Genomic DNA, 26,441 nt, shown 5'->3' on the forward strand with positions numbered 1-26,441 from the left:
GCTCTGTTTGCCGCAGGGTTCGTTTGTATACCTCGTAGCGTCAGTTCCGGTGTATGCTTCCTAGTACACCCTACACGTTACGTCACGCTGTCGCGTGACTTCTTAAGATTCCCTGAAAATATTTGTAAAAAAAATGTTGAAACCCACCCCTAAACAAGGGACGAATGTGAGAGGTCCCATAGCGCTGTACTATGTATAATTTGGGAATTAATTTAACCTAAAGTGTGACTTTTGACTTCATCACCTTCTAGATTGTAAGCTCTAACGAGCAGGGTCCTCTAAATCCTCCTGTATTGAATTGTATTGTAACTGTATTGTCTTCCCTTATATTGTAAAGCGCTGTGCAAACTGTCGGTGCTATATAAATCCTGTATAATAATAATAATCACTCACTTTTACATTTTGCGGTTGGTTCTGTCCAGGTGGGGGCGGAGACTGAGAGGGAAAACCCACCCCTTTTCTTGTATCTCTCTTATTCCCACCTTCTGCTCACTTTCCCCCCTCCTGCCCCCCCCTCCTCTTTTCTTTCCCCCCTCCTTTCATATGGCAAATATTATTAAAAACTTCTGTACCCCTAAACAACTACCTATGTCAGTATTATTTTCTGATCTATATAGGCCTCTTGGGGCTGCCCTCAAATTATTACCATCTACTACTTATCAACATTCTCCCATACAACCTCCTATATATCCATACAGCCTTTACGTTTTCTATGAGACCCATTCCAGTATCAGACCGAGGATATGATGTTACCGCTCTAATTAATAATGTTTGTATATCATAACATAACTATGCGTTAGGCGCCATTGGAATCCTCGCTCTTTCCACTATGCATGGTTTTGCATGTTTTTGTAAATGCCAATGTGTTGTATTCTTCTCTGTATCCCTTTATGACGTTATTGTAAACCTTCATATACCTTTTCAATAAAAATCCTTTTTTGAAAAAAAAAAAAAAATACATTTTGAAAACCATTTATCATTTTCCTTCCACTTCCCAATTATGTGCCATTTTGCATTGGTCTATCACATAAAATCCCAATAAAATACAATTACGTTTTTGGTTGTAACATATGAAACTGGAAAATTTCAAGGGGTGTGAATACTTTTTCAAGACACTGTATGTGTCTGTCGAGAGTTCAGCTTTGAACATGGTTGTTTGCTGCAGGGCACCCATCCAGCTCTAAGTTGTGACCCTTTTATAAACCATGTCCAGTGTGTTCAGACAATGTTTACAATGTTGTTTGTACTTGTTTGGCTATGTCTGGATGATCCAAATTTTTCCCCGGAGAACAGAAACCTGGAATGCTTTTTAGCAGATTAGCCAACAACCATGTATTCAATAAATGCTGCATTTGGCATGTCATGTTGGTCTAAAAGCTCTAACCAAGGAGATCGCTATGATGATCACGCATGACCCATGCTGTGAAGATTTATTTGTATTCTAGATCTGCCTTTGTTATATAACATTTAATGGCTTTTTACTGTACTGAATGTACTGAACCACTATCCTATAGTAATGTTTTTTTACCACTGATTTTTGTTTCATTTTCAGGACACTCAGATGCGGATTAACCAACTTAAAGAGATAACCGGGATCCAAGATCCAGCTATTCTAAATGAAGCACTAAAGGTCAGATTCTATTACTAAGTGAGCTGGGCATTTCATGTGTAAAAGACAAATGTTTAATTGAATTTGTTACTAAAGCCATAACAGTAAAATCAGTGTGTATATGCAGTAAAGCATGCTGGTTATACTAGCTGTTGAACCTAAGGAGTTGATTGTGTAAAAAGGCTGTTTGATTCTGTCTCCTCTAATCCTCCCCTCCAACCATAGTCCCCAAACCATCTCCTGATAGAACAGAGGCTATGGGGACAAGCTGCACATGCTCAGTTTGGTGTGCATTGCTAGAGAGTTTTTTTTCCCTTAGGAGGGTGCATGTGATCAGCACAGGGCCAATCAGCACTGTCCAGACAGAGGGTCAGGAGTGCTGCATCCTCATAAGACAAGTCATGGGAGAATGAAAACTCCTACAAGCTTAAACCAGTGCTCTGCTGGACACTGATAGAAGTCATGCGAGTGCTATATACTGCTGATGAGAAAAGGTTTTTAGTAGTTTATATTTACTACAAAAATTGCATTTCCATGTTCTGCGTACTGTGTGAGACCAGATATAGTGAATGCAGGGTCCTGGGTTTAGTAACATTTTAATTGTGAATATTTTGGAATTATGTCCTATAGACAAACAGCATTGTACAAAATCCCGTGACCCATATTGGTCAGAAGTAGCTTAAAGGCCCGTACACACGATAAGAAAATCAGAAGGGAAATTTCGTCCGACGACCAATCTGCCGATTTTCGGATTGTTAGTATGGTGCTTTCGACAGCCGACAAAATCCTGATGTGCAGGATATAAAATTTTTGTCGTCCGTAATACAACGTCCGATTTTCATCTCATTAGTACAGATTTTGACGGAAAAAAATCTTAAGAGAAAGACTAGGCATGCTCAGAGACCAAAGAACACATACAAAGCAATCCAACACATGACATCACTTCTGAAGTAGAATTCTGTCGTACGGGAAAATTTGTATGAAAATAACCTCTTCACTTTCCACATCAGACTAGCATACCACAAAAAAGGGACGACAGATCGTTCGATAATCTGATTGTGTGTACGGGGCTTAAGTATCATAGTTGCTTTTCTCACCTATACAAGTGAATGTGATTGCAAGAGCAACCAAGAAGCAGTTTCCATTCAGATGCAACAGTAGGCAAATCAAAACAACATAAACTGGAATTACACTGCATCTGAGCACCACAAATCAAAAACACTATTTCATTATTATTTAAAGCAAACCCATCCACGTATCCATGTCTGCTTTATTTTGCTGAGAAATCGCTTTGAAAACCATACCCTAGCATTTCTGGCAGTGGATATCTTAAAGCGGTAGTATCCCGCTTTTTTTACACTTTTAACTACAGGTAAGCCTATAATAAGGCTTACCTGTAGGTACAATTAATATCTCCTAAACCGGCATGGTTTAGGAGATATTTGCAGTGCATGCAGCCGCTCACGCGAGCGGCGCATGCGCTCTGAAGGTCCGGGGGGGACCTTCAGTTTTGCTTGCCGGAAAATCACTCCCGCGCGCATGCGCGGGAGTGACGTCATCGCGGCGCCGGAGCCGCCAAACCCGGAAGAGACGGCGAGGGATCATGGCAGCGCCCGCAGCGATGTCTGGGGGTCCGTGTGGGGGCTTCGTTCCAAGGTAAGTAATACATAATGAGCTAGTATGCGATGCATACTAGCTCATTATGCCTTTTTTTTTTTTTTTTTTGGAGTTTTGGAGTTTTGGGTTTACAACCGCTTTAAGTAAAGACTTATGATTCATGTAGTATTTACATCCTGGAATCCATCTGCCATTAGCTTAGGCATGCATGCCAGGTGTGCTTAGCTTAGAAAACACCTCCTCCCATGAAATCTCCTGGGATGTATGAGATAATTTGCCTAGGCATGGAAACCAGGAAGTTATTTTGTCATCTACTCCCATGCTTGCCTCCAAGACTTCTCCTGAGCCTCTCCCATCCTTTTTGGAATTTCATACCCAAATCTGTCCAACTTTCTCTTACTCTATCCACTTTTAGGCGATCCCTTAAAACTGTCCTCAGAGAAACCAATCCTGCCTCCACCTAACAACCGTACTTTCAATTTCTTCATCCCCCACAGTTATTACCTTTTTGCATGACTCGCCCCTACCTTTTTAGATTGTAAGCTCTAACGAGCAGGGCCCTCTGATCCCTCCTGTATTGAATTGTATTGTAATGTTTTCCCTAACATAAAGCGCGGCGCAAACTGTTGGCGCAATACAAATCCTGTACAATAATAATAAAGTAAGTGAAGAAATGTAAAAAAAAAGTTTAAAACAAATAAAAAAAAAATGCCTTCCTATCGATTTTACGAACGCTAGCAGCATAAGGATTACAAATGGTCAATGTTAACTGAGAGAGTGAAGTTCCACTTTAAGACCCACACACGTGTGTCACTGGGAAGGCAATGGTAATGTACTGGGAATGCGCTCCCAGCACAAAGACCGAGCTGCTGAAATTTGCTCTAAGCCCGGAGAAAACATCTTTAGCTGGCGGGACTGGCTTCCAATCATGTAACCACTGTGACAGCCAATCACATGATTGGTGACCCTTCCCTGGGCATTAAGAACTTTTTAAGTGGACGCCATGATGGGAGGGGGTTCGGTATGTGTGATAGTTGGGTTGCGCTTTAAAGTAGTTGTAAAGTCAGAAGGTTTTTTTTTATCCTAATGCATTCTCTGCATTAGGATTAAATCCTTCTATGTGCAGCAGCCCCCCCTTCAGTCCCCCTAATACTTACCCGAGCCCCATCTCGAATCAGCGATGTTGCAGGAGTGTCTCAGCTGCCCCAGACTCTCCCTCCTCATTGGTTGAGATTGCAGCGAAGCGCCATCGGCTCCCGCTGCTTTCAATCAAGATCAGTAAGCCAATGAGAGAGAGAAGGCGGGGAATGGACACAGGGAGCGGCGGCTCAGCTCCGGTGCCTCCATAGCAAGCTACTTGCTGTGGGGGCACTCAGCAGGAGGGAGGGGCCAGGAGAGCCGAAGAGGGTCCAAAAAAGAGGAGGATCTGGGCTGCGTTGTGAAAAACCACTACACAAGATCAAATGTTTGCCTGTTCAAATGTGTTGAAAAAGTTACGTTTCTGTGGGGTACTTACTTTTTCACATGACTGTAAATAGCTCCATGTAGTAGCCACTCTTTTAACTACTTGCCTTCTGTGCACTTAAACACCCTTCCCATCCAGACCAATTTTTAGCTTTCAGTGCTCGCACGCTTTGAATGACAATTGCGCGGTCATGCTACACTGTACCCATATAAAATTTTTATCATTTTTTTCACACAAATAGAGCTTTCTTTTGGTGGCATTTAGTCATCTCTGGGTTTTTTATTTTTTATAAAAAAAAAGAAAAAAGACAGAAAATTTTGAAAAAAAAAAAAAGTTTTTCTTATTTTTTGCGAGTAAATTTTGAAAATAAATACATTTTTCTCCTTCACTAATGTGCGCTGATGAGGCGGCACTGATGGGCACTTATAGGCTGCACTGATGGGCACTGATGAGGTGGTACTTATGGGCACTGCTGAGGTGGCACTTATGGGCACTGATGAGGTGGTACTTATGGGCACTGCTGAGGTGGCACTTATGGGCACTGATGAGGTGGCACTGATGAGGAGGTACTAATATGCCGCACTGATGAGCACTGATAGGCGGCACTGATGAGCACTGATAGGCGGCACTGCTGGGCAGTGAGAGGTGGCACTGCTGGGCACTGAGAGGTGGCACTGCTGGGCACTGAGAGGTGGCACTGCTGGGCACTGAGAGGTGGCACTGCTGGGCACTGAGAGGTGGCACTGCTGGGCACTGAGAGGTGGCACTGACGGGCACTGAGAGGTGGCACTGACGGGCGGCACTGATGGGCACTGGCGGGCGGCACTGATGGGCACTGGCGGGCAGCACTGATGGGCACTGGTGGGTGGCACTGATGGGCACTGGCGGGTGGCACTGATGAGCACTGATGGGCTGCACTGATGAGCAGCACCATCAGTGCCCACACTCAGTGCCCATAGTGCTGCCAGTCAGTGCTCATCAGTGCCTAGGTGAGCAGGCACTGATGGGCACTGACTGGAAGCACTATGGGCACTGATTGTGTGCACTGATGGGGGGCACTGATGGTGGGCACTGTGGGCATTGAAGGTGTGTTTGGTGTACCTCTGGTAATCAGGGCACTGGTGATCGGTGCCCTGATTACTTTTTTCTGTGTCCCCAGCGGCTGTGCAGCTCTCCCTCCTTCCTCACACGCAGGCTCTGTGTGAGGAAGGAGCGCCGGCGATGAGAGATGATCTCATATGTTTACATATGAGATCATCTCTCATTGGACGGCTTGATCACGTGGTGAATGGCCGCTGTGATTGGCCATTCACCACGATCTGTGATCGGCTGTGTCCAAGGGACACGGCCGACACAGATTCCCCCCGATGCGCGCTCGCGGGAGCGCGCGGGGGGCGTCACTGGGAGGCCGTTTAAAAACGGCCTCCCGAAAATTCGAGTCCGCGCTGCAGCCGTATATAGGCTGTAGCGCGGACGGCAGGAGGTTAAGTTTTGTTATGAGTGCTTCCTAGAACCAATTGTTTTGAATGGTTAGAAGCTAAAGACAGGCTGATTTCTTAAAGTGGAATTTCAGGCTATTCCTAACTAAGCTTAAACCTGCTCCCACCCTCTTTTTAAATTGTATTTGAACTACCCTGCGAAAGCAAGATGTGTATACTTACCTATTCTTAGGGCGCTCCTGCCCAATCACACGATCAGCTCCTGACAGCGACAGTACAGATGCTCCATAGCAAGCCTATGGGTGACGTCACCGCCCAGGCATTCCAGCCATCGACGGTGATCTCTCCTCTCCCCTGAAGCTGGTTGCTGGGAAGATATTATGCCCCAACTGGAGCGCCCTCAGAATAGTTAAGTATAAGCATCTACCTTCTACAGTTAGAATAGGAGTTAAAAGTTGGGTGCAAGTTTAGGCATCAATCTTCATTTCATGCTTTATTTTGGTATTTACCAAAACGTGTTAGAAAATAGAACAAAACCTCACTGCTGCCTTTAGCATTGTTTCTTCAGTTAGGTATCCATTTCCATATTATAGTAGATGGTAAGTCACAGACTTGCCAACCGGGCCATAGCCCAATGACGGCTACAGCACGGTAGGCTAGTTCTGGGAAGGGCGTACAGGAACGTCCTCCCAGAATCGCGCTTCCCACGCTCCCCCACAGAAGTGTTTGTGCTCAGGACCCGGCGCATCATGGTAAGGGGCCAATGACAGCAGCCCTTTACCACGTGATCACTCCGTCCAATGATCAGTACAGCCTGCAATGAGAGGAGAGAGACTGCAGCACCGCCCCCCCACCGCCTGATCCATGTCTCGGTCGTGCCTCTATCGTGCTCATCTGTGCCCCATCCGTGCCACGTCAGTGCTCATCTGTGCCCCATCCGTGCCACGTCAGTACTCATCAGTGCCCTACAGTGCCTCACAAAATTGTAACGGGTAGCCAGGAATTTCAGTTTGTAATTTTATGTCCCTAGAGCACCTAATGGTGCTCCCTGAATGTTTGGCCTCTGTATGGGGCTAGGCTGTGTAAAGATCTCACTTATGTGTTATCACTATACTCAGGAGGAGTAGCAGAATGTATTATGCGGTGTAATTTTTGGTATGTACATGCTATATGTTAGAAATATCTTATAAATTGGCAACTTTGTATGTAAAAAAAAATGCGTTTTGATTTTTTTTCCACATTTTCCAAAAACTTGGCATGTTCAAAAGACTCCTAATGCCTCCTAGCTATATGTTGGGGTGTTTTCTTTCCAAAGGGGAGTCATTTTGTGGGCGTTTCCATTGTCCTGGTGCTACAGGGTCTTCAAAAGTGTCCTAGGTCATTAGGAAATTCTATGTAATTTATGCTCCTAGAACGCCTGGAGGTGCTCCCTGCATGTTGGGCCTCTGTATGTGACCAGGCTGTGTAAAAGTCTCACATGTGGTATCGCCATACTCAGGAGTAACAGAATGTATTTTGGGGTGTAGTTGCAAGTATGCCTAAACAGTGTGTGAGAAATAACTTGGTAATGTGACAATTTTGTGAAAAAAATAAAAAAATCTTCATTTTGCAAAGAATTGTGGGAAAAAATTACAACTTCAAAAAACTCACCATGCTTCTAACTAAATATCTTGGAATGTTGTTTTTCCAAAAAGGGTCATTTGTGGGGTATTTGACTATTTGTTAGTGTCTCAATAAATGATGTAGGCCGTCAGTACATGAGCTGTGATCAATTTTCAGTGATTGGTACCATAGCTTGTACGCTCTATAACCTTCAGAAAGACCAAATAATATATACTTATTTTGGTTATTTTTACCAAAGATATGTAGCAGTATAACTTTTGGCCAAAATGTTATGAAGAAAAATTACTAAATTTGCAAAATTTAGTAAGTGTTCCTAAACCCACACCTGTAAAATCTGTATGCTGTAAAGCATGCTTGTTATACTTACCGTGGAACCCAAGAGGCTAATCCTGTGCATTGTAAACAAAGGCTGTCTTCTCTGATCCTCCCCTTCTTTTACTGTCCCCAATCCATCTGCTGATAGTACAGAGCCCTAGGAGGCACTCTGCACATGTTCAGTTTGGTGTGTATTGCTAGAGTTTTTTTTTTTTGTGGTGGGGGGGGGGGGGGGGGTGCATGCGATCAGCACAGGACCATTTGGCACTGTTCAGACAAAGTCAGGGGTCATGCAGCCTCATAGGCCAGCCAGAGCAGAATGAAAGCTCCTCTTACAAGTGCTCGGCCAGACGCTGATAGAAGTCACAAGACAGCTATTTACTGCTGATGAGAAAAGGTATTTAGAAGTTAATATTTACTCAAATAATTGCATTTCCGTGTTCTGTGTACTGTGGGAGACCAGATATAGTGAATGCAGAGTCCCGGGTTTAGTAACACTTTAACATTACACATTCAACCTTAACTACCTCCCATTCGCGCTGTAGCCGAAGTACGACTGCAGCGCGGACTCACATTTTCGGGGGGGCCGTCTTTAAACGGCCTCCCAGACACAGGCTCCCTGTGCGCTCCCGCGAGCGCGCATCGGGGAAAATCTGTGTCGGCTGTGTCCCTTGGACACGGCCGATCACAGATCGTGGGGAATGGCCAATCACAGCGGCCATTCACCACATGATCGGACCGTCCAATGAGAGATGATCTCATATGTAAACATATGAGATCATCTCTCATCGCCAGCGCTCCTTCCTCACACAGAGACTGCAGTGTGAGGAAGGAGAGAGCCGATCAGCCATCGGGGACAAAGAAAAATGTAATCAGGGCACTGATCACCAGTGCCCTGATTACTACAAAGGTACACTAAACACACTAACTGCCCACCATCAATGCCATCAGTGCCCGCCATCAGTGCCCATAGTGCTGCCAGTCAGTGCCCATCAGTGCCTGCTCATCTAGGCACTGATGAGCACTGACTGGCAGCACTATGGGCACTGAGTGTGGGCACTGATGGTGCTGCCCATCAGTGCTCATCAGTGCCACCCTCCAGTGCTCATCAGTGCGGCATATTAGTACCTCCTCATCAGTGCCCATAAGTGCCACCTCATCAGTGCCCATCAGTGCAGCCTATCAGTGCCGCCTCATCAGCGCACATTAGTGAAGGAGAAAAATTTATTTTCAAAATTTACTCGCAGAAAATAAGAAAAACTTTTTTTTTTTTTTTCAAAATTTTCTGTCTTTTTTCTTTTTTTTTTTGTAAAAAATAAAAAACCCAGAGATGATTAAATACCACCAAAAGAAAGCTCTATTTGTGTGAAAAAAATGATAAAAATTTCATATGGGATCAGTGTAGCATGACCACGCAATTGTCATTCAAAGTGTGAGAGCACTGAAAGCTAAAAATTGGTCTGGATGGGAAGGGGGTTTAAGTGCACAGAAGGCAAGTGGTTAAAATGAGTTCTGTCATACCCAGAGAACATAATGTGACTTTTACTTTTTCTGCCTCTTTATTCAGGCTAGTAACAATGACATAACTCAGGCTGTAAGTTTTTTAACGGATGAATGTGCCAAAGAGCCAGAGGAAAACCCTGATGAACCATCTGAAGATGGTGCCATGGTCAACCATACAAAATCTGGTAAGTGACAAGCCTCCTGCCCCTCCCCCTTATTGGAACTTGAGCTGTAGGAAAACGGGCAAATACAAAATATATATATATATATATATGTGAGCTGCTAATAAATGTAGTATATCTGCCCATCCAGTCCTGATAGGTGGATGACACCACTTACTGTTAGGGAATGCAGTGGTAACCTCTGTCCATCTGCCTGTTGACTAAACAGTGAAAGAGCAGCAGACAACCGATGAGGTAATCCCTCTTGTAGAAGAAATTGTACATTTTTGTATATAACTGTATTGTATTTTGTATGTATTGCACACGGCACTAATAATAATTTGATTATGTTTGGATTCTTTTGAGCTCTGATTAGAAATGAGCCTGCCAATGTTACGCCCCTTGTTCCCATAAAAGTACAATTGTAATATTAATATGATACTTACGTAATTGTACATAAAAAAAAAAACTTCAATAGCACCAAACAATTATTTGGAAAGATGCTGAATGTATCTTTTGTGTCTGTTCCCTACTGCAGTAGTTATTAACTATCTATTAAATTTGCAGAACACTGCACGCTTTTCTCTGTCCTCCTATCGGAGTGTTCTACGTCAACACATTTGCATGCAACTCCCAGTCCTTCCCTCCTTCTCCTAGTCTGGGGGCTGCTATATAGGGGATTACAAGATGCAGAATGCAGGTCAAAGTGAAGTTCATGTACTTACACTAATTAAAATAAAACCTAATGCTGTATTTAATAAGCAATACATTCACTACTTAATGACTTTGTAAACTATTTTTCATAGAATTGTTTCTTATAGTGCTTTTCTGCCTCCTTGTAATGACCTCCCTGAGCTCCGGACTCTCTCCTTTTCCCCCCTTACTGTTTAGAATGAATGGCGCACATTAGTTGCTGTCATGCACACTGCTCTAAGCACAATAGTCCATAGCCCATAGTCCATCTCGGGAGCAAGCAAGAGAAGGTGGCTACATTACTGCATACAATGAGACCATGAAGAATGAACATAGCCACCCTCTAACAGGAAGTCGGATCACAGCAGCAAAAGAAAGATTTGGAAGAGGCTGAGAGCAGTAGATGGTACTTTCTTGAGTTAACCAGTTCCGGACCGCCCGCCGCAGATATACTGCGGCAGGCAGCCTCTCCTGCATGAACCGCCGTAGGGGTACGTTGGTCGCGCATGTGGTGGTGGGGGGCTCCCGCCCCCCCAAGCAGCGGGGAAGTAGATGCACTTTGCCGGCGGCCGCTATTGCCGCCAGCCACCCGCAATCGCTCCCCGCCGAAAAGAAGAATGGGCAGCTGTTGTAAATGCAGCTGACCGTTCTTCTCTTTGAAATGATCACAGGTCTCTATGGTCATTTCAAAAGCCCAACCCCCCATACAGTTAGTAATCACTCCCCTAGGCTTACATTTAACCCCTTGATCACCCCCCTAGGTTAAACCCTTCCCTGCCAGTGTCATTATTACAGTAACAGTGCATATTTTTAGTACTGATTACTGTAGTAATGTCACTGGTTCCCCTAAAAATATCAGGGATCCGATCTCTTCGCCGCAAAGTCGCAGATCGCCGCCATTACTAGTAAAAAAAATAAACAAAAATGACAAATCTTTCCCCTAGTTTGTAGATGCAATAACTTAAGAGGAATATCAGGCTAAAGCCAACTAATTTTAAAGTTTGTAGTTTGGCCCCCCCCTTGGAAATGGGGGGGGGGGAGGGCGGGGGGAGAGCTCCCTTTCCTCGCCCCTTCCTTCTTTCATTGCTTTCTCCTCCCTTCTTTTTCCCCTTCTTCCTTACCCAGGTTTTCCCTTGGTGTCCAGGTCTTACAGCTTCCATGGACATAGTCGTGCTTCCCTCAGGTCTGCGCTTACAGGGGGGGGGGGGGGGTGATCCCCAGTGTATTTGGCCGGGGGCAACTTGCTGAACCACAATTACGAATCTTGCCCCAGTACCCTTTAAGATCCTGACCCCCAATGTTCAGGGCCTCAATGCGCCAGTGAAACGAACTAAGGCCTTCCAATACTATTCCAAACAAGGTTTTGATATCCTTCTACTGCAGGAGACCCATTTTGCCCATTCTTCCTCCCCAAAATTTCTGAGTGCGAAATATCCTACCTGCTACTTGTCCAATAGTTCTGATAAAAAGAAGGGGGTGGCTATATGCATACCAAAAAAGGTCCCATTCACGCCTAAAAGTGTGATACGCGATAAAGAGGGTAGATATGTTATGGTGCACGGCACAATAAATGAACACGAGGTAACGTTGGTCTCCTATTACGCTCCAAATGTGGGTCAACTGGACTTTTTCCAGTCCATGCTCACAGTCATCATGCCGCATGCAGCGGGCCATGTCATCTTTGGGGGAGATAGTAACCTTCCGCTGGACCAAGTCATGGACAAGTCCTCCTCCCTCCGAACTTCCCTCCGGCATGTTCCTAGGCAGGGAGTCAAATTGGCTCGCCTGCTGCATTCGCATGATTTGGAGGATGTTTGGAGGAATGACCACCCTACCACTAGAGACTTTACGCACTATTCTCATGCCCACAAGACCTACGCCCGCATTGACCACCTGTTCACTATGTCACCGCTCCTCCCGTTTGTTTTGAAGTCCCAGATACTAGTGACCCCTTGGTCGGACCACTCACCAGTGGCTATGACAGTTTCTGATCTCTGGACGAAACCTAAACCCGCTCCCTGGAGACTTAATGCTTCCCTTCTTAATGACCCGACTATTTTCAAGGAGGTGGAGGGCGCTATAACCCAATACTTCCTGGATAATACTGCTACTGCCACTTCCTCGGCGATCCGTTGGGCGGCGCATAAGGCCACAATCAGGGGCAAATTAATTCAGATAGCTTCTAGGAACAAGAGAGAACGAGCCCAGGATATATATAGGCAGGAGTCGGACCTCCGGGACCTTCTGAGAGAACAGAAACGTAACCCTGACATTGACATACGACCTAAAATAGACTCCGCCAGACTGACCCTCAACTTGAGTTTAACTACCCGAGCGGAAAAATCTCTCCGGTGGTCGGGTAACCGCTACTATACCCTGGGCGACAAACCTCATACCCTGCTGGCTCGTAAACTGACCCCACGACCATTCTCCCCTGTTCGTCCAAAATTGAAACTTCGCAATGACAATAGAACGCAAAATCCGCAGCTGATTGTTAACGAATTTTACAATTTTTACACTAAACTGTCCTCCTCCCCGAATTCTCCCCAGGGCTCTCGGATGGATGAGTTCTTCCGGGACCTCCCAGTCCTGCGATCGTCCGGGGAACACGGTGACATTATGGACGGGGAATTTACGGAATTTGAAATCTTATCGGCCATAAAAACCATTAACCCTTCCAAGGCCCCGGGCCCTGATGGCTTCTCGGGCCACTATTATAAGAAGTTCAGTGAACTTCTAGCCCCTCATCTCTGTTCTTTAATGAGATCAGACACGGTTCCCCCATCCCTCGATACTAAAACAATGCCTTCATTCATGTCATCCCTAAGCCGGGCAAGAATCATGGCGACTGTTTGAATTATAGACCGATCTCCCTCATCAATTTGGACGTGAAAATTATGACCAAAATTCTGGCCACCCGCCTGAACTCTTTTTTAGCACACTACATTCACCCTGACCAAGTAGGATTTGTCCGGACTAGACAGGTATCTGACCAAACTAGACGGGCTATCAACGTTATATCTGCTTTACAGTCTAATTGGGATGGGGAGGGAGGGCGGAAAGGTATGTTATTGTCCCTCGATCCACATAAAGCATTTGATTCTCTGTCCTGTGACTACCTGTGGCACACACTGGAGAGATTTGGGTTCGGACCCTCTTTCCTCACACTACTGCGGACTCTATATAGCGAACCAGTGGCGAAATTGTCGATTAAAGGTTATAGTTCAGATTACTTGGAAATCCGTAGGGGCACCCGTCAGGGCTGTCCTCTGTCCCCCCTATTGTTTATCCTAGCTTTAGAACCCTTGGCAATCAAATTACGTCTCAATCCAAACATTCAGGGTATTCCCTGCGGAACCAGGGTGCATAAGTGTGCCCTCTTCGCGGGCGATATTCTGTTTTACCTATCTGCCCCGCTTGTTTCAATTCCCAACTTGCTTCAGGACTTGGGATTGTTCACTGCGGTCTCAGGTCTGCGGGTGAACCATTCTAAGTCCCAGGCTCTGAACCTCACTTTGGATGACGCCACGGTGTCGACGCTTAAGAGCGCTTTTCCTTTCCGGTGGCAGGAGAAATCTTCGATCACTACGCTTTATGCAGCCAACTACCCTCCCCTATACAAAATCCGGGGGGCAGACCTCAACAGATGGGCGACTAACCCCCCGTCGTGGTTCGGCAGGTTGCACTCGGTGAAAATGAATATTTTGCCACGATTACTCTATTTGTTCCGTACCTTGACGATATCCATTAATATGCAGGACCTCAAAACATTCCAGAACAAGGTTGTACAGTTTATATGGGGGGATAAGAGGCCCAGGGTGAATAGACGCACCCTGTATACACCTAAGTTGAGGGGGGGGTTTGGGAGTCCCCGATTTTCTCAAATATTACTACGCTGCACAGCTCACCCATTTGATAAGATTCCATTCTAGAGAACCCCGCCCGATTTGGATGCAGCTGGAGGCCAGTCATGTATCTGCTCATTCCATTGAACATCTACTGTGGCTACTGCCAAAGGACCGCCCCGCGATCCTGTGTCCTACCCTGTCCCTGTCTTTGGGAATATGGGATCGTCTGGCGAAACGACATGGTTTCAGATCTCCTCATGCCCCACTTGCGCCCCTACTGGGCAATCCGCGGTTTCCCCCAGGCCTCTGTCCCCTAGCCTTCGCTTGGTGGACCAACAAGGGTCTTCTTCGTCTAGCTGACTTATGTGATAGTAGGGGTATTCTCTCCAAAACTGTATTGAAGGACAAATATTCTCTTCCAGAGGGGGAATTGTACCGTTATACTCAAATCTCTCATTATGCTTCCTCTCTAAAGAGCTTCAGCGATATAACTACCTTGACTCCAATGGAGTACCTTTGTACCAATATTGATAGACAGAAGGGATTTATCTCTACAATATATACAGTGTTACATGATGATGATGTTAAACTACCATACATGGTTCGATGGGAGGCAGACCTGGGGGAGGAGATGGACAGGGCGGAATGGAATCGGCTGGCGGTACTGAACTCAAAATCCCTAATCAATACCTCTCTGATAGAGGCCAATTATAAGGTTCTTCTGAGGTGGTACATGGTCCCTGTCAGGCTGGCAGCGGCGGTCCGGGAGGCCTCTCCTTTGTGCTTCTGGGGCTGCGGTCAGCCTGGCACGGTCATGCATATCTGGTGGACCTGCCCTAAGGTCCGCAGATTTTGGATCCGAGTATACAATTTCATATATTCACTCACTGGCGTTAACCTGCCTAAATCCCCTATCCAAGCGCTTCTGGGTAAGCCAATAACTATGGCTCCAAAACACACTAAACGCTTGGTCGCTCTCATCTTTACGGCAGCCAAGATTACCATAGCTCGCTCAAGGCGATCCCCGGTGATATTACTAGAACTTCTCAAAGCTAAATTAACCTGGATCATGGTGAACGGGCGAATGGTGGCTATCCTCCAGGACAAATTGCCTCTGTTTGAGAAAACCTGGGACCCTTGGATGAGATATCTGGCGGAAACCCAGTAGCATGTGAGACTCTCATGGGGGCTCCCCTGGGAGCGCCTCTCCACGGCTATTTGGCTTCTTTGTGACAGACCTGGACACCACCCTCCCCTTGCCCCCATATCCTAGCCCTTCTCTACCCCCCCTACTCCCCCCTTTTCCTTCCCAGACTTTTATTCTCTCTTTCTATTTTTCCTTTTTCTTTCCTGAACCGCTGTTGATCCATACTTTCAAAGACGCGGTCCCCTAGGGATCCCGTTGGGTTTGACAGTGCTGCCTGGAGCAGCCTTACTATGCACTGTAGTTCCGTCATCTGGTACAATACTGTGGCTACATGGTTCCCCTGAGGCCAGGGGTTGGCGATGGGCTGGGGTCTGGACGTCCGCCCCTCTCCACTCGGCGCAGTGTGTTCCCCTGCGGGCGCCGGGAGGGGGCGGATCCGGGCCTGGCCCGGACCGACCGGCCGGGGATGTAGCAAACAATGTATCACTTGGAAATATTGTATGTTATTATGAATCCCTGCGGAGACTGTGTCACTTGTTGTGTTTTTAAGTTGTACCCATGTACTCCACAACGGACGTTCTCTACACTGTTTTATTGTGTATTCTTTTCCTTTGCATTTAAAACAATAAAAATTTATTGAAAGTAAAGTTTGTAGTTTGCGAGAAGCCATTTGAGGGACACAGCAAACAAGTGGAAGAATATGCTCTGGTCAGATGAGACCAAAATTGACATTTTTGGCCTAAAAGCAAAACGCTCTGTGTGGCGGAAAATTACCACTACACATCACGCTGAACACACCACCCCCACCGTGAAACATGGTGGTGGCAGTATCATATTTCGGGGATGCTATTCTTCCAGCAGGGACATGGAAGCTGGTCAGAGTTGATGGGAATATGAATAGAGCCAAATACAGGGCAATCTTAGAAGAAAACCTGTCCGTCTGCAAAAGACTTGAGACTGGGGGGGAGGTTCAACTTCCAGCAGGGCAACAACCCTAAACATACAGCCAGAGCTACCATGGCATGGTTTAGATTAAAGCATAATAATGTGTTAGAATGGCCCAGTCAAAGTCCAGACCTAAATCCAACTGAGAATCTGTGGCAAGACTTGAAATTTGCTGTTCAGTCGCTCTCCATCCAATCTGACAGAGCTGGAGCTATTTTGCAAAGATGAATGGGCAAAAATGTCACTCTCTAGATGTGCAAAGGTGGTAGAGACATCCCCAAAAAGACTTGCAGCTGTAATTGCAGTGAAAGGTGGTTCTACAAAGTATTGACTCAGGGGAGCTAAATACAAATGCACGGCACACTTTTCAAGGGGTATAAATACTTTTTCAAGGCACTGTATCAGGTTTTTAATGCTAATGAAATACTCTATGAAATGTGAAACACTCCCGCACTACCACTTCTGTTCCAAAAAGTGAAAAATGTAATCTATAATACCAACGTGCAATTGTTCTGTGACTGCATGCATCTACTTGTGTCCCCACAAAATCTACTATATATATATATATATATATATATATATATATATATACAATAAATGTTGCTGCGCTACTTAATAATCTTTACATCTGTGCTGACAATCAAAAAATATATAATGTATACTACCATAAAGTTTTACCATATTTCCAACATCATGTGCATAATAATATACCCAAAATCCTGTGCATAACTAAATGCAGAAACATAAACAGTATATATTCATGCATTCAGTATCCACCATAAATTGAAAAAGAGTCACAATATATGTATACACAAGAAAATAGTACAGCCACTTATTGTGAACTAATAATCATTTCCACATGCACAATGTCAGTGCCTCTTAAAAAAATTAAACAATTTGCCTTCAAACTATTTCCACTTGTTCAGTAACTTACATCACCATGCAGGTATTGCCTCCACCTCCACTTCATCGCATTTCAAAAATCTTTAAAACCATTTATTAAGACCAAAGTAAAACACTCACATTATGCTGTGCACTGTTCTGGCGCATTACAGTATACCAGCATTAAGATACACAACTCACGGTATTGACTCTCCTTCTGCCATCCACTCACCATGACAATTCCTATTCCAATGTCTCCCAGCTCCGCCCTACACGTGTTGTCAGAGAGTCACGTGACTTCTTTAGGGGTACAACTTTAAGGAAAAAAGTCCTGTTTATGTTACATAAAACTCATACAGTTATGAAATGACCTAAATCCTGCCTGTGATGTTTTACCATTTTTATATTTTTCAGCTGTGGTCAGGTTCATGAATGATAAAGACGAGCTTCAGACAGCCATAGCCCTCAGCCTGCAGGAATCTGCAATCCACCAGGTAGAGAGGAACGATTCAATTGACAGGTATGTGCCCTAAGCTTTTAGTAAGCAACACATTTTAGTCCCAAAGAAATCCCATCACCTGAGACTTGCTGACAAACCAGGCTGTATCAAGCATGATAAAATCTTACCTTTTGTTTTTATGCTTTACAGCATGGGTGTCCAACCTGCGGCCCTCCAGCCGTTGCGGAACTACAAATCCCATCATGCCTCTGCCTTTAGGAGTCATGCTTGCAACTGTCAGCCTTGTAATGTCTCATGGGACTTTCCTTGCAATGCCTTATGGGTCCTGTAGTTCAGCAATAGGTGGAGAGCCGCAGGTTGGACACACATGCTTTACAGTAAGGCTGTGTTCACATCACTGTGGGCTGTGTTCTGTGTGTAGGGCAGCCTATTCATTTTAGTGGACTGCCTTGCCCACAGAAGCGTGGGGGAGGGGGGGGGGGGGGGGAGTCTTCTTTTTTTTTTTTTTAGAATTGCATTGTATGGAACTCTACTATGTGGTTTTGCTTGTGCAAAGAGGTGGGCATTTTTCAATGTATAGGGGTGCTATTAAGAATGAATGACACCCTCACAAGATTGCCGAAGAGAAATGCATTTTACTCGCGTGTCAGTAACATGCATGAATGTGCACAGAGCAGCCCTAATTCTCCTCTTTGAGCCCACGTTTGCTGCGCTCCTAGCTCCTTCCCCCTATGCAGAGTGCTCCCATACCAAGCCGCTTGCTCCGGGGGAACTTGTGCATGCTCAATCCTGAGCCCTGCTCTCAGTGTCAATAAGACACAGACAGCGTGGTTGCCCCCCTCCCCACTGGCTGCGATTGACATCAATGGCTCCTGCTGCTGTGTCCAAACCAATGAGGAGGGAGAATGCCGCTGCTCTCACGCACATCGCTGGATCAAGATCAGGCTCAGCTAAGTATTTGGGGGTGGGGGGTAGTAGCTAGTAGCATACTGAAGGGTTTTAACCTTTTGGCTTTAGAAGCACTTGAATGAGCTGGTCTTGCAGTGAGGAATGTTAATGTCTCTTATGTGTGGGTAGATAAAGCACAAACTGTTGCATTATAAACTTACATTTATAAGTCAATGATGAAACCAATGATTGTGATCCCCTTGACTTCAAAGGGTAACTTTTCTACACTGCTGCTTCCACCTTCATGGAAAAAAAAAATATATAGCAAATAAAAAAGTATAGCATAAACAATTGATACATAAGCCATTTTGTAAATTAATGTTATTAAAAATAACATTTCCTTTTTAATCTGCAGCCGCTATAATTTTCTGTAAAATTCAATGCAATATGGCCAACTAGAGGCATTCTGTGCACGGTTGGTATACAGAACCTCCCCAAAAATGTCATTTTCCTGCTTGTGTGATTGGCGCACTCATTTTCCCTGAAGTCTGCACTAAGAAAAAAAATGGATCCTGTTCCTTTAAAGCATGTTCTACAGCACAGTGCTTTTGCTGTGTAATTTGGCCCCCGGTATCACCCGAAATATGTGGCTGATCCTGCCTGGTGCTGCCCTCCCCCCTGTAAACTGACCACGGTTTAGCATGGCTGCTGAGCCCTGACACCGTGGTCAGTTAACGTGCCTCCATCATCTGCAACCCTGCTCTGTCCTCTCCCCCTTCTCTCCCTGCCTGTCAGCTCCTGTATGTGTGTTTGCCGCCTCTCTCCTTCCCTCCTGCCGCTATTTAGTAGTAATTTAAAATTTTAAAAATGTACTGCCAGCCCCTCTTGTTTCAAGCTATACCATGCAGTGTAAGTGTTTGTGGAAATCGAAGGGTCCACCTTTTGCAGATATCTTCAGTCTGGTCACATGACTCCCAGGCCGCTTTCAACCTCCATCTAAGGGCTACAACCGGAGGAGCCGAGCAGCCAGCACAGCGGTCACATGATCTTCCGGCTGACATCAGTGGGAGATCTCGGCTCCTATCGATGTAACCCTGGATCTGAGTAGGAGAGCGGAGGAAGTCACGTGACCGGCCTGAAGTATATACCTGAAATTTTCATAAACAGAAAGGGATTACATTTTTTAGGTTAAATACCTTTAATGAAGAGAGATCATTGTGCCTAAATTTCCATCCTGCTCCTTCAAATTCTAATCACTTCTTTCTAATCACAGTGGTTAATTCAATTCCACTAACGATTAGAAAAATCGAACAGACATTCTAAAGACGAATGGCCAACTTTGGCTGGTAATTAGCACCTCAGACTATTACTGCAGTCTCTTCTACAACCTACTTTACAGCAGCCATATCCCAATTGGGGCAAGCTTACTAAGAACAGGGTGCAACATCACCCTTCCAATATATACTAAAACCTTTATAACTGCAAAAAGGGCAGTGTCTACCTTCTCCCACCTTACCTCATAGTGTATGTTTTAAAACTTTGTAATGGTTATGCTTATTAGCTGCTTAAGGAGGCACTACTGTACACCTTCCTTTTAAAATTTACTTAGCAAGGTTTTACTTTCTAGACCAGTGATCTTCAAACTGCAGCCAGGGGCCAAATGCGGCACTTTGCTTGCTTTTATCCGTCCCTTGGGGCACTGTTTTATCTAAAGACACCAATGATGGGGCACTATTCCTCCCAACGACACCAAGTATGGGGCATTATTCCTCCCAACAAATCAAAGGATAGGGCTCGATTCCTCCCAACGACACCAAGGATGGGGCACTATTCCTTCCAACGACACCAAGGATGGGGCACTATTCCTTCCAACGACACCAAGGATGGGGCACTATTCCTCCCAACGACACCAAGGATGGGGCACTATTCCTCCCAACGACACCAAGGATGGGGCACTATTCCTCCCAACGACACCAAGGATGGGGCACTATTCCTCCCAACGACACCAAGGATGGGGCACTATTCCTCCCAACGACACCAAGGATGGGGCACTATTCCTCCCAACGACACCAAGGATGGGGCACTATTCCTCCCAACGACACCAAGGATGGGGCACTATTCCTCCCAACGTCACCAAGGATGGGGCACTATTCCTCCCAACGTCACCAAGGATGGGGCACTATTCCTCCCAACGTCACCAAGGATGGGGCACTATTCCTCCCAACGTCACCAAGGATGGGGCACTATTACTGCCACTGAAAAAAACATGGCAGCATTTTTTTTTCTCCTTATGTCAGGACATTTTCTACTCCCAGTGGCCACAGTCCATCCCCATAAAATCGAAGGACAGGAAACTGGCCCGTTGTTTAGAAAGTTTGTAGACCCCTGTTCTAGACAGTATAAATTCTTGGCGTGTGTCATGGGACAGCAGCAAGCAAACTTTTACAATACAGTGGGAAAGTTGTGGAAGAAGCCTTCAAGTGACGTGTTCCAGGAAAGAAAAGATTTACCACCAAGCAGACATTGCATAGAATATATATCTCAAGAAGTACACCAGTTGAGGGCCTGGGAATGTCCTAGAGTGATGGCACCTGCCATAGTGACAGCTGAGAACCTGCTTTTTATGTTTCTTCTCTGGTAGCAGAAACAGCTGTTCTTTTTCAATACTTTTTTAGGATGTAAACAAATACTATGTCATGTAACAACTTGTGGCTATCAGAGAAGCTAAATATAGCTGATCTGGTGTTTTCTTATAAAAAAAAAAATATGTTGCTGAAAAGACCCAGGCATAGAAAATAAAGTTTAGTTCTCAAATAATTCCTATTCAACTCCACCTGGTATCCCTATAACTAATAACCCTTTCCTGTCTCTGCTCTTCGCTTTGACAGTTTTTTTTTTTTTTTTACTGTTTAAACGCATGCATATATTTCTCTTTCGTTCTTTGGCGAACACAGCTCTTTATCTTCTTGACCATTGGGTTATGCTGCCCCCTACAGGAGTAGGACACAAGGCAAGAAAAAGTTTGACTAGGCCTATTGCATCCATGATGCAAATCTCCTATTCAACCACATCCCAAAGGTGCTCTCTTGGATTGAGATCTGGTGTCTGTTGAGGCCATTGGAGTATTGTCATGTTCCAACTTGACCCAAATAAACTGTTAAAAGGAACTGAAAGCTAGAATTCTAATTTATAGGCTCATGAGATAGGAAAAGGTTCATTTACATAGAACTTCAGCAGCCTATATTTCCAAAAACCTTTTTTTTTTTTTTTTGATTGAGTGAGGAGGGAGTGGAATGTATGCCAGGTTTTGATTGGTGTAAACCTATTAGGCCCTGCTCACACCTAAGCTTTTGCTTGAAGCTTGTAGGTCTAAAATACTCTACAAGCCAAATCCTATTCATTTCAATGACCCCAGTTCACATATGAGCGTTCTTCTTTTTGGCAGGTTACAAGCGTTTGTGGCCCCATAGAATTCAATAGAAACGCCTGACTTGAGCGTTTTTGAAAGCCTTATGTCTCTCGTTTTCTGCTCAAACAATAGCTCTTAACCCCTAATTTCCTCTCTCTCTTGTCCCTCTAGTGCTTCCTATTGGCTAAATAAAAACACCGGACGCTGTAGAATGCTTGCAATATGCTTCTAAAACACTTTAAAAACACTTGTAAAAAGCTGCAAAAATGCTTAAAAAAATGCCCGAAAAACGCCAGTAAATCACTACGCTCAGGTGTGAATGGGGCCTTGGGGTTCATATTGACGTTCTGTGAATAAATAGGGAGAGGATGGGGAAGCAGGACTCACTTGTTTCATGAACTGATGGCTATTGTGTTAAATGTTCAGATGCGCTGACTGCCTTTGTGCTGAAAATAAGAACCGCGCCAAAAGAAAACGCTCTGATGTGTGGGGGAATTCACCCGACCCCAACGATCTGAGACGGAATGGTGACTGGCCTGTTGGATTAAAGAACATTGGAAACACCTGCTGGTTTAGTGCCGTAATTCAGGTATGCTCTAAAACATTTCAACTAAAATACAAGTATAGATTGGAGATGGCATGCTTTGATTTTCCATACAGGTCTTCATAATCTTAATATTTCTTGTCAGGTTACAGAAATTATTCCAAATATTCATTGTTTGTATATTCTTTGCTTGTGTACTTTTATGTTGCTATGGAACAGTCCCCGCTTTTAAAGCACACGTGAACTCTTGTAAAAGCGAAGTGTTCGGTATGTTAAAAGTAATATGAGGGCTGAATTAATTGCCTTGTGTTCAAGGCTTGTTCTAACAAGTTGTGTTAGATTGTGACCTCTTACTTCTCTAGTTATTAAAGGAGGGGGGGGGGGGGGGGAATGAAATAAAATGTGAACATTAACAATAAATAAACAAAAAAGTTTAAAGTTGAACTGAACTCTAAAATTGAAGGTTTTGCTATATTTTAGGAACATTTAGAAATGTTAATTGAACGATCAGTACCATGAAAAATGTTCCTTTGTCTGGCATTCCTCCTGAGTAGTCAAGGCTTTAAACTGAAGACATGCCTGCAAAAGAATTCTATGAATAGCTGCCTTTTCTGGTGCCCGCACCACTGAACTCCACTTTTATGCTGAAAATTGTTATCCTGTCAATCTTCAACCTTTACTTGATGCAGTACTGATGTGAGGGTCAGCAGTAGTAACCAGTAAGAGCGGTGGGCAACCAAGCAGTTCAGCATTTCAAACATTAGAGCAGAGTTGGACAGCGCAGGCAACAGGAAAAATAGGTCCTAAATCAGAGGTATAACTAAAACCTTCAGGACCCCATTGCAAGAAACCCCCTTGACCCCCATTCGCTGCCCTTCCCTCCAAGCCCGGTGGCAAGTGCAAACTTTGCAACCATGGTAGTTTCGCCACTGGTGTTAGTAGTTTTTTATTATGGTTTTTTATTTTTTGCCATTTTATTTTATTAGTATTTTTTTTTACCATTTATTTATTTATTTTTTTTAGGAGCCCCATTGGCGGAGCTTTGGTGAAATATCTGGAGTCTAAACAGGCCTCTGATGTTCCAACCTTGAGACAGAGAAAGGAGATTAGGGGCACAGCTGTCAATCTCCTTCTCTGCAGCTTAAGCTGCACAAAATAAATGGACGTGTACAGCTCTGTAGAGACCCTTCCCGTTCATTCACAAACTGAAGCATAGTAAACACAGTTATGTATGAAGAAAGTTTACTATGTCTCAGTTATGAATGATCTGTCTATTCAGACAAGGAAGGGGCCAGTAAAGGACATGTTTACCAGCCCCTTCTCTGCTCTCCATCTTGACGGTATCCCCCACAGCACTTGGCAGGAGAGGGAAGGGGGGAACCCAGCGGGGTGGGGGTGGGGCAAGGGGTCCGGGAGAGAGCGCAAAGGCAGCATAAAGAAGCTGGATAGAAGGGGCTGCAGGGGCAGCACACAGAGGGACTGATCCCCCTCCATGTTCCTCCTCTAGCCGCTGAATGCCTACGGGAGGGAGAGGAGGAGAAGCAGGCATTCAGCAGCAGCAGGAGGAGCGTAAAGGGCATAAGTTCCTCTGTATGCTGCCCCTGCCACCCCTCCTATTTAGGTGTACAGGGGAGCTGCATGGGCCCCCTGAAAGATGGGGCCAGAGCACAATTGTAAATTAAAAGTTTGGGGTGCACCCGCGCTATGGATAGCAACACAAATACTGAACCAATATATTTAAATTCAGAATGTAGGGATCAGATGGTTATGCTGCCTCCAACTTACCACAAGGGTAAAGAAATGTAGGGGTTGGGAGGTGTTGGTATGGGGCGCTACCACCTTGCACAGTGAATTTCTTCATTGTATGTGATCCAAAATGAAAGTGCACAGTGCTTATTGGTGAGCAAATATTGTGCAAATAAAATGTTTTGTTGTTAAAATATTAAATGTGCAATATGGTGCAGATATAAAAAAGATGGTACTTTATCGTGTGCCGATTGGATTGTACCGTCTATGTATCACTCATCGGATGTAAACAATCATATATAGGTGGCAAGTGCAAAAAAGTGCTAAGTGCAATTGAGTGATTTAAGAAATAAATTCTTTATTGTGGCCTCCTGTTATAGAGGAAACTGACATCCGTGGTGAATATTATAAACAATATGCAGTGTAAAGTGAGAGAATTCCTGTTGCGCGTGCTGAGAGTGAGGAGTGCTAATACCGTGGGTAAAGCACTTACCAATATCCTCTCCCTTCTCACTCTAGTATACTGTGTCTCCCTTCTCCTGATGCCTGTAAAAGCTGGTTGTTCCACACATATCGTTGCGCTTGCATCTAGGGAGTCAGTGTAAAAAAGACCAAGAGAGCTTCCATTGCGTAGTATAGTACAACATTGAGGCCGAACACTGGAGATACACCAAAACAAGCTGACGGTGAACTTCCTAACAGTGAGTCGCTACTATTTTTTCCCCTCGATGTTGTACTATACTACGCAATGGAAGCTCTCTTGGTCTTTTTTACACTTTTTACAGGCATCAGGAGAAGGGAGACACAGTATACTAGAGTGAGAAGGGAGAGGATATTGGTAAGTGCTTTACCCACGGTATTAGCACTCCTCACTCTCAGCACGCGCAACAGGCGTTTTATTCTCTCACTTTACACTGCATATTGTTTATAATATTCACCACGGATGTCAGTTTCCTCTATAACAGGAGGCCACAATAAAGAATTTTTCTCTAGCGCTCATCGACAGACGTAGTCCTCGGTGATACACCACCTTCGGGTTATGTTACCTCCGCAGGAGCAGGACTAGACAGGAAATTAAAAAGCTCTGGCCACACCCTAGGGGCAGTCCCAGAGGGTATATCCTCTCTCTCTCTGCCTCAGCAAATCAGTTATTTTCTGTCTAGTTAGGAGTAAGGACCTAGACACCTTGCTGGGATCTTAGGTCCTGGCAAGAATTTTTTCTTAAAGGATTTTTTTAGACAGCTTTTTCTCCAGTGTTCCTGTGAGATCTTCAAGCAAGAAAGCTGAACTGGGCGACGGGCTGGATGTTGAGATCCGGTGGTCACCCCAGTTCAGCCTACGAGCGCGTGCAGGCCATAGCTCCGCGCTGGGTCGGCCGCGACAAAGTCCCATTAAAAGGACTGAACCCGCGAGTTAAACGTCTCGCTGAAACGCCAAAGACCATGAGTCACGGCGTTCGTATCGGTCGACAGCCCTCCCGCCCCGGTGGAGAGGGGTACTGTCAGGAGTTGGTGCCCGCCTGGTTCCGGTATGGTGAGTAGTATGTTCCCCCTTTCCCTCTGACGGGTTTTGTGGTGAACGCGGGCCCCTCTCGGTATGGTAAGAAAGAGTCCTTTCTATCCTATAACATGTCACAGATCCTCCTACTTTGAGTGTGATTTTTTGTGTACAAAAAGCCAGGAGGCTTGGTTTGGGAGCTAACAATCTATTGTATACATGTTTAAAAGATGTAATCTGTGGCATTCTGGGAATCTTATGGGTTAAGTATAAGCTACCTACCAGTCAGAAGCCACAGACATGTAGACTGCCTTCCAAATCAGATCTCCAGCTATTAGCAGGCCTCCCGAACGGCCATGCGGTCCGCCAGGGGCCGATACCGCCAACCACGCCATATCCCCAGGCAGAGACAGTGTTGTGTGCAGCACACCGACATTCAGCAGGCCGCCGCCATTTTTTCTTGCAGGATCGCACGAGCCGCCATTTTGGCGTAGCCTCGTGTCTCCAGCATGGGGGCGGCCATGTTTGAGGTGATCCTACACCTCGTGGAGCTTGGGGGAGGCGCCGGAAGGCGTGCAGAGGGGCGGAGCCACCTCCTTTCTTCCTGGGCAGCCAGCCAAAAGACTTCCTGTTTGTCAAGACAGCGCTGT

The 26,441-nt window shown here is 45.1% G+C and overlaps 1 protein-coding gene across 5 annotated transcripts in view; it reads left to right on the forward strand.

Moving 5' to 3' along the window:
• The window catches only part of USP28 (ubiquitin specific peptidase 28), a 159,067-nt gene that overhangs the window by 23,309 nt on the left and 109,317 nt on the right, over positions 1-26,441 (forward strand). For all 5 annotated transcript variants that reach the window (XR_014225968.1, XM_082273384.1, XM_082273386.1 and 2 more), the window contains exons 2-5: positions 1,553-1,630; positions 9,636-9,756; positions 17,662-17,767; positions 22,431-22,593. Coding sequence is in view for 4 of the 5 variants with exons in the window: in XM_082273384.1 (XP_082129510.1) it covers positions 1,553-1,630; positions 9,636-9,756; positions 17,662-17,767; positions 22,431-22,593 (468 nt within the window). In the remaining variant the exon portion in view is untranslated. The remainder of the gene's footprint in view (positions 1-1,552; positions 1,631-9,635; positions 9,757-17,661; positions 17,768-22,430; positions 22,594-26,441) is intronic.

The sequence above is a fragment of the Pelophylax lessonae genome (assembly GCF_965119305.1).
Source record: "Pelophylax lessonae genome assembly, chromosome: 12".
Classification (NCBI taxonomy): Eukaryota; Metazoa; Chordata; class Amphibia; order Anura; family Ranidae; genus Pelophylax; species Pelophylax lessonae.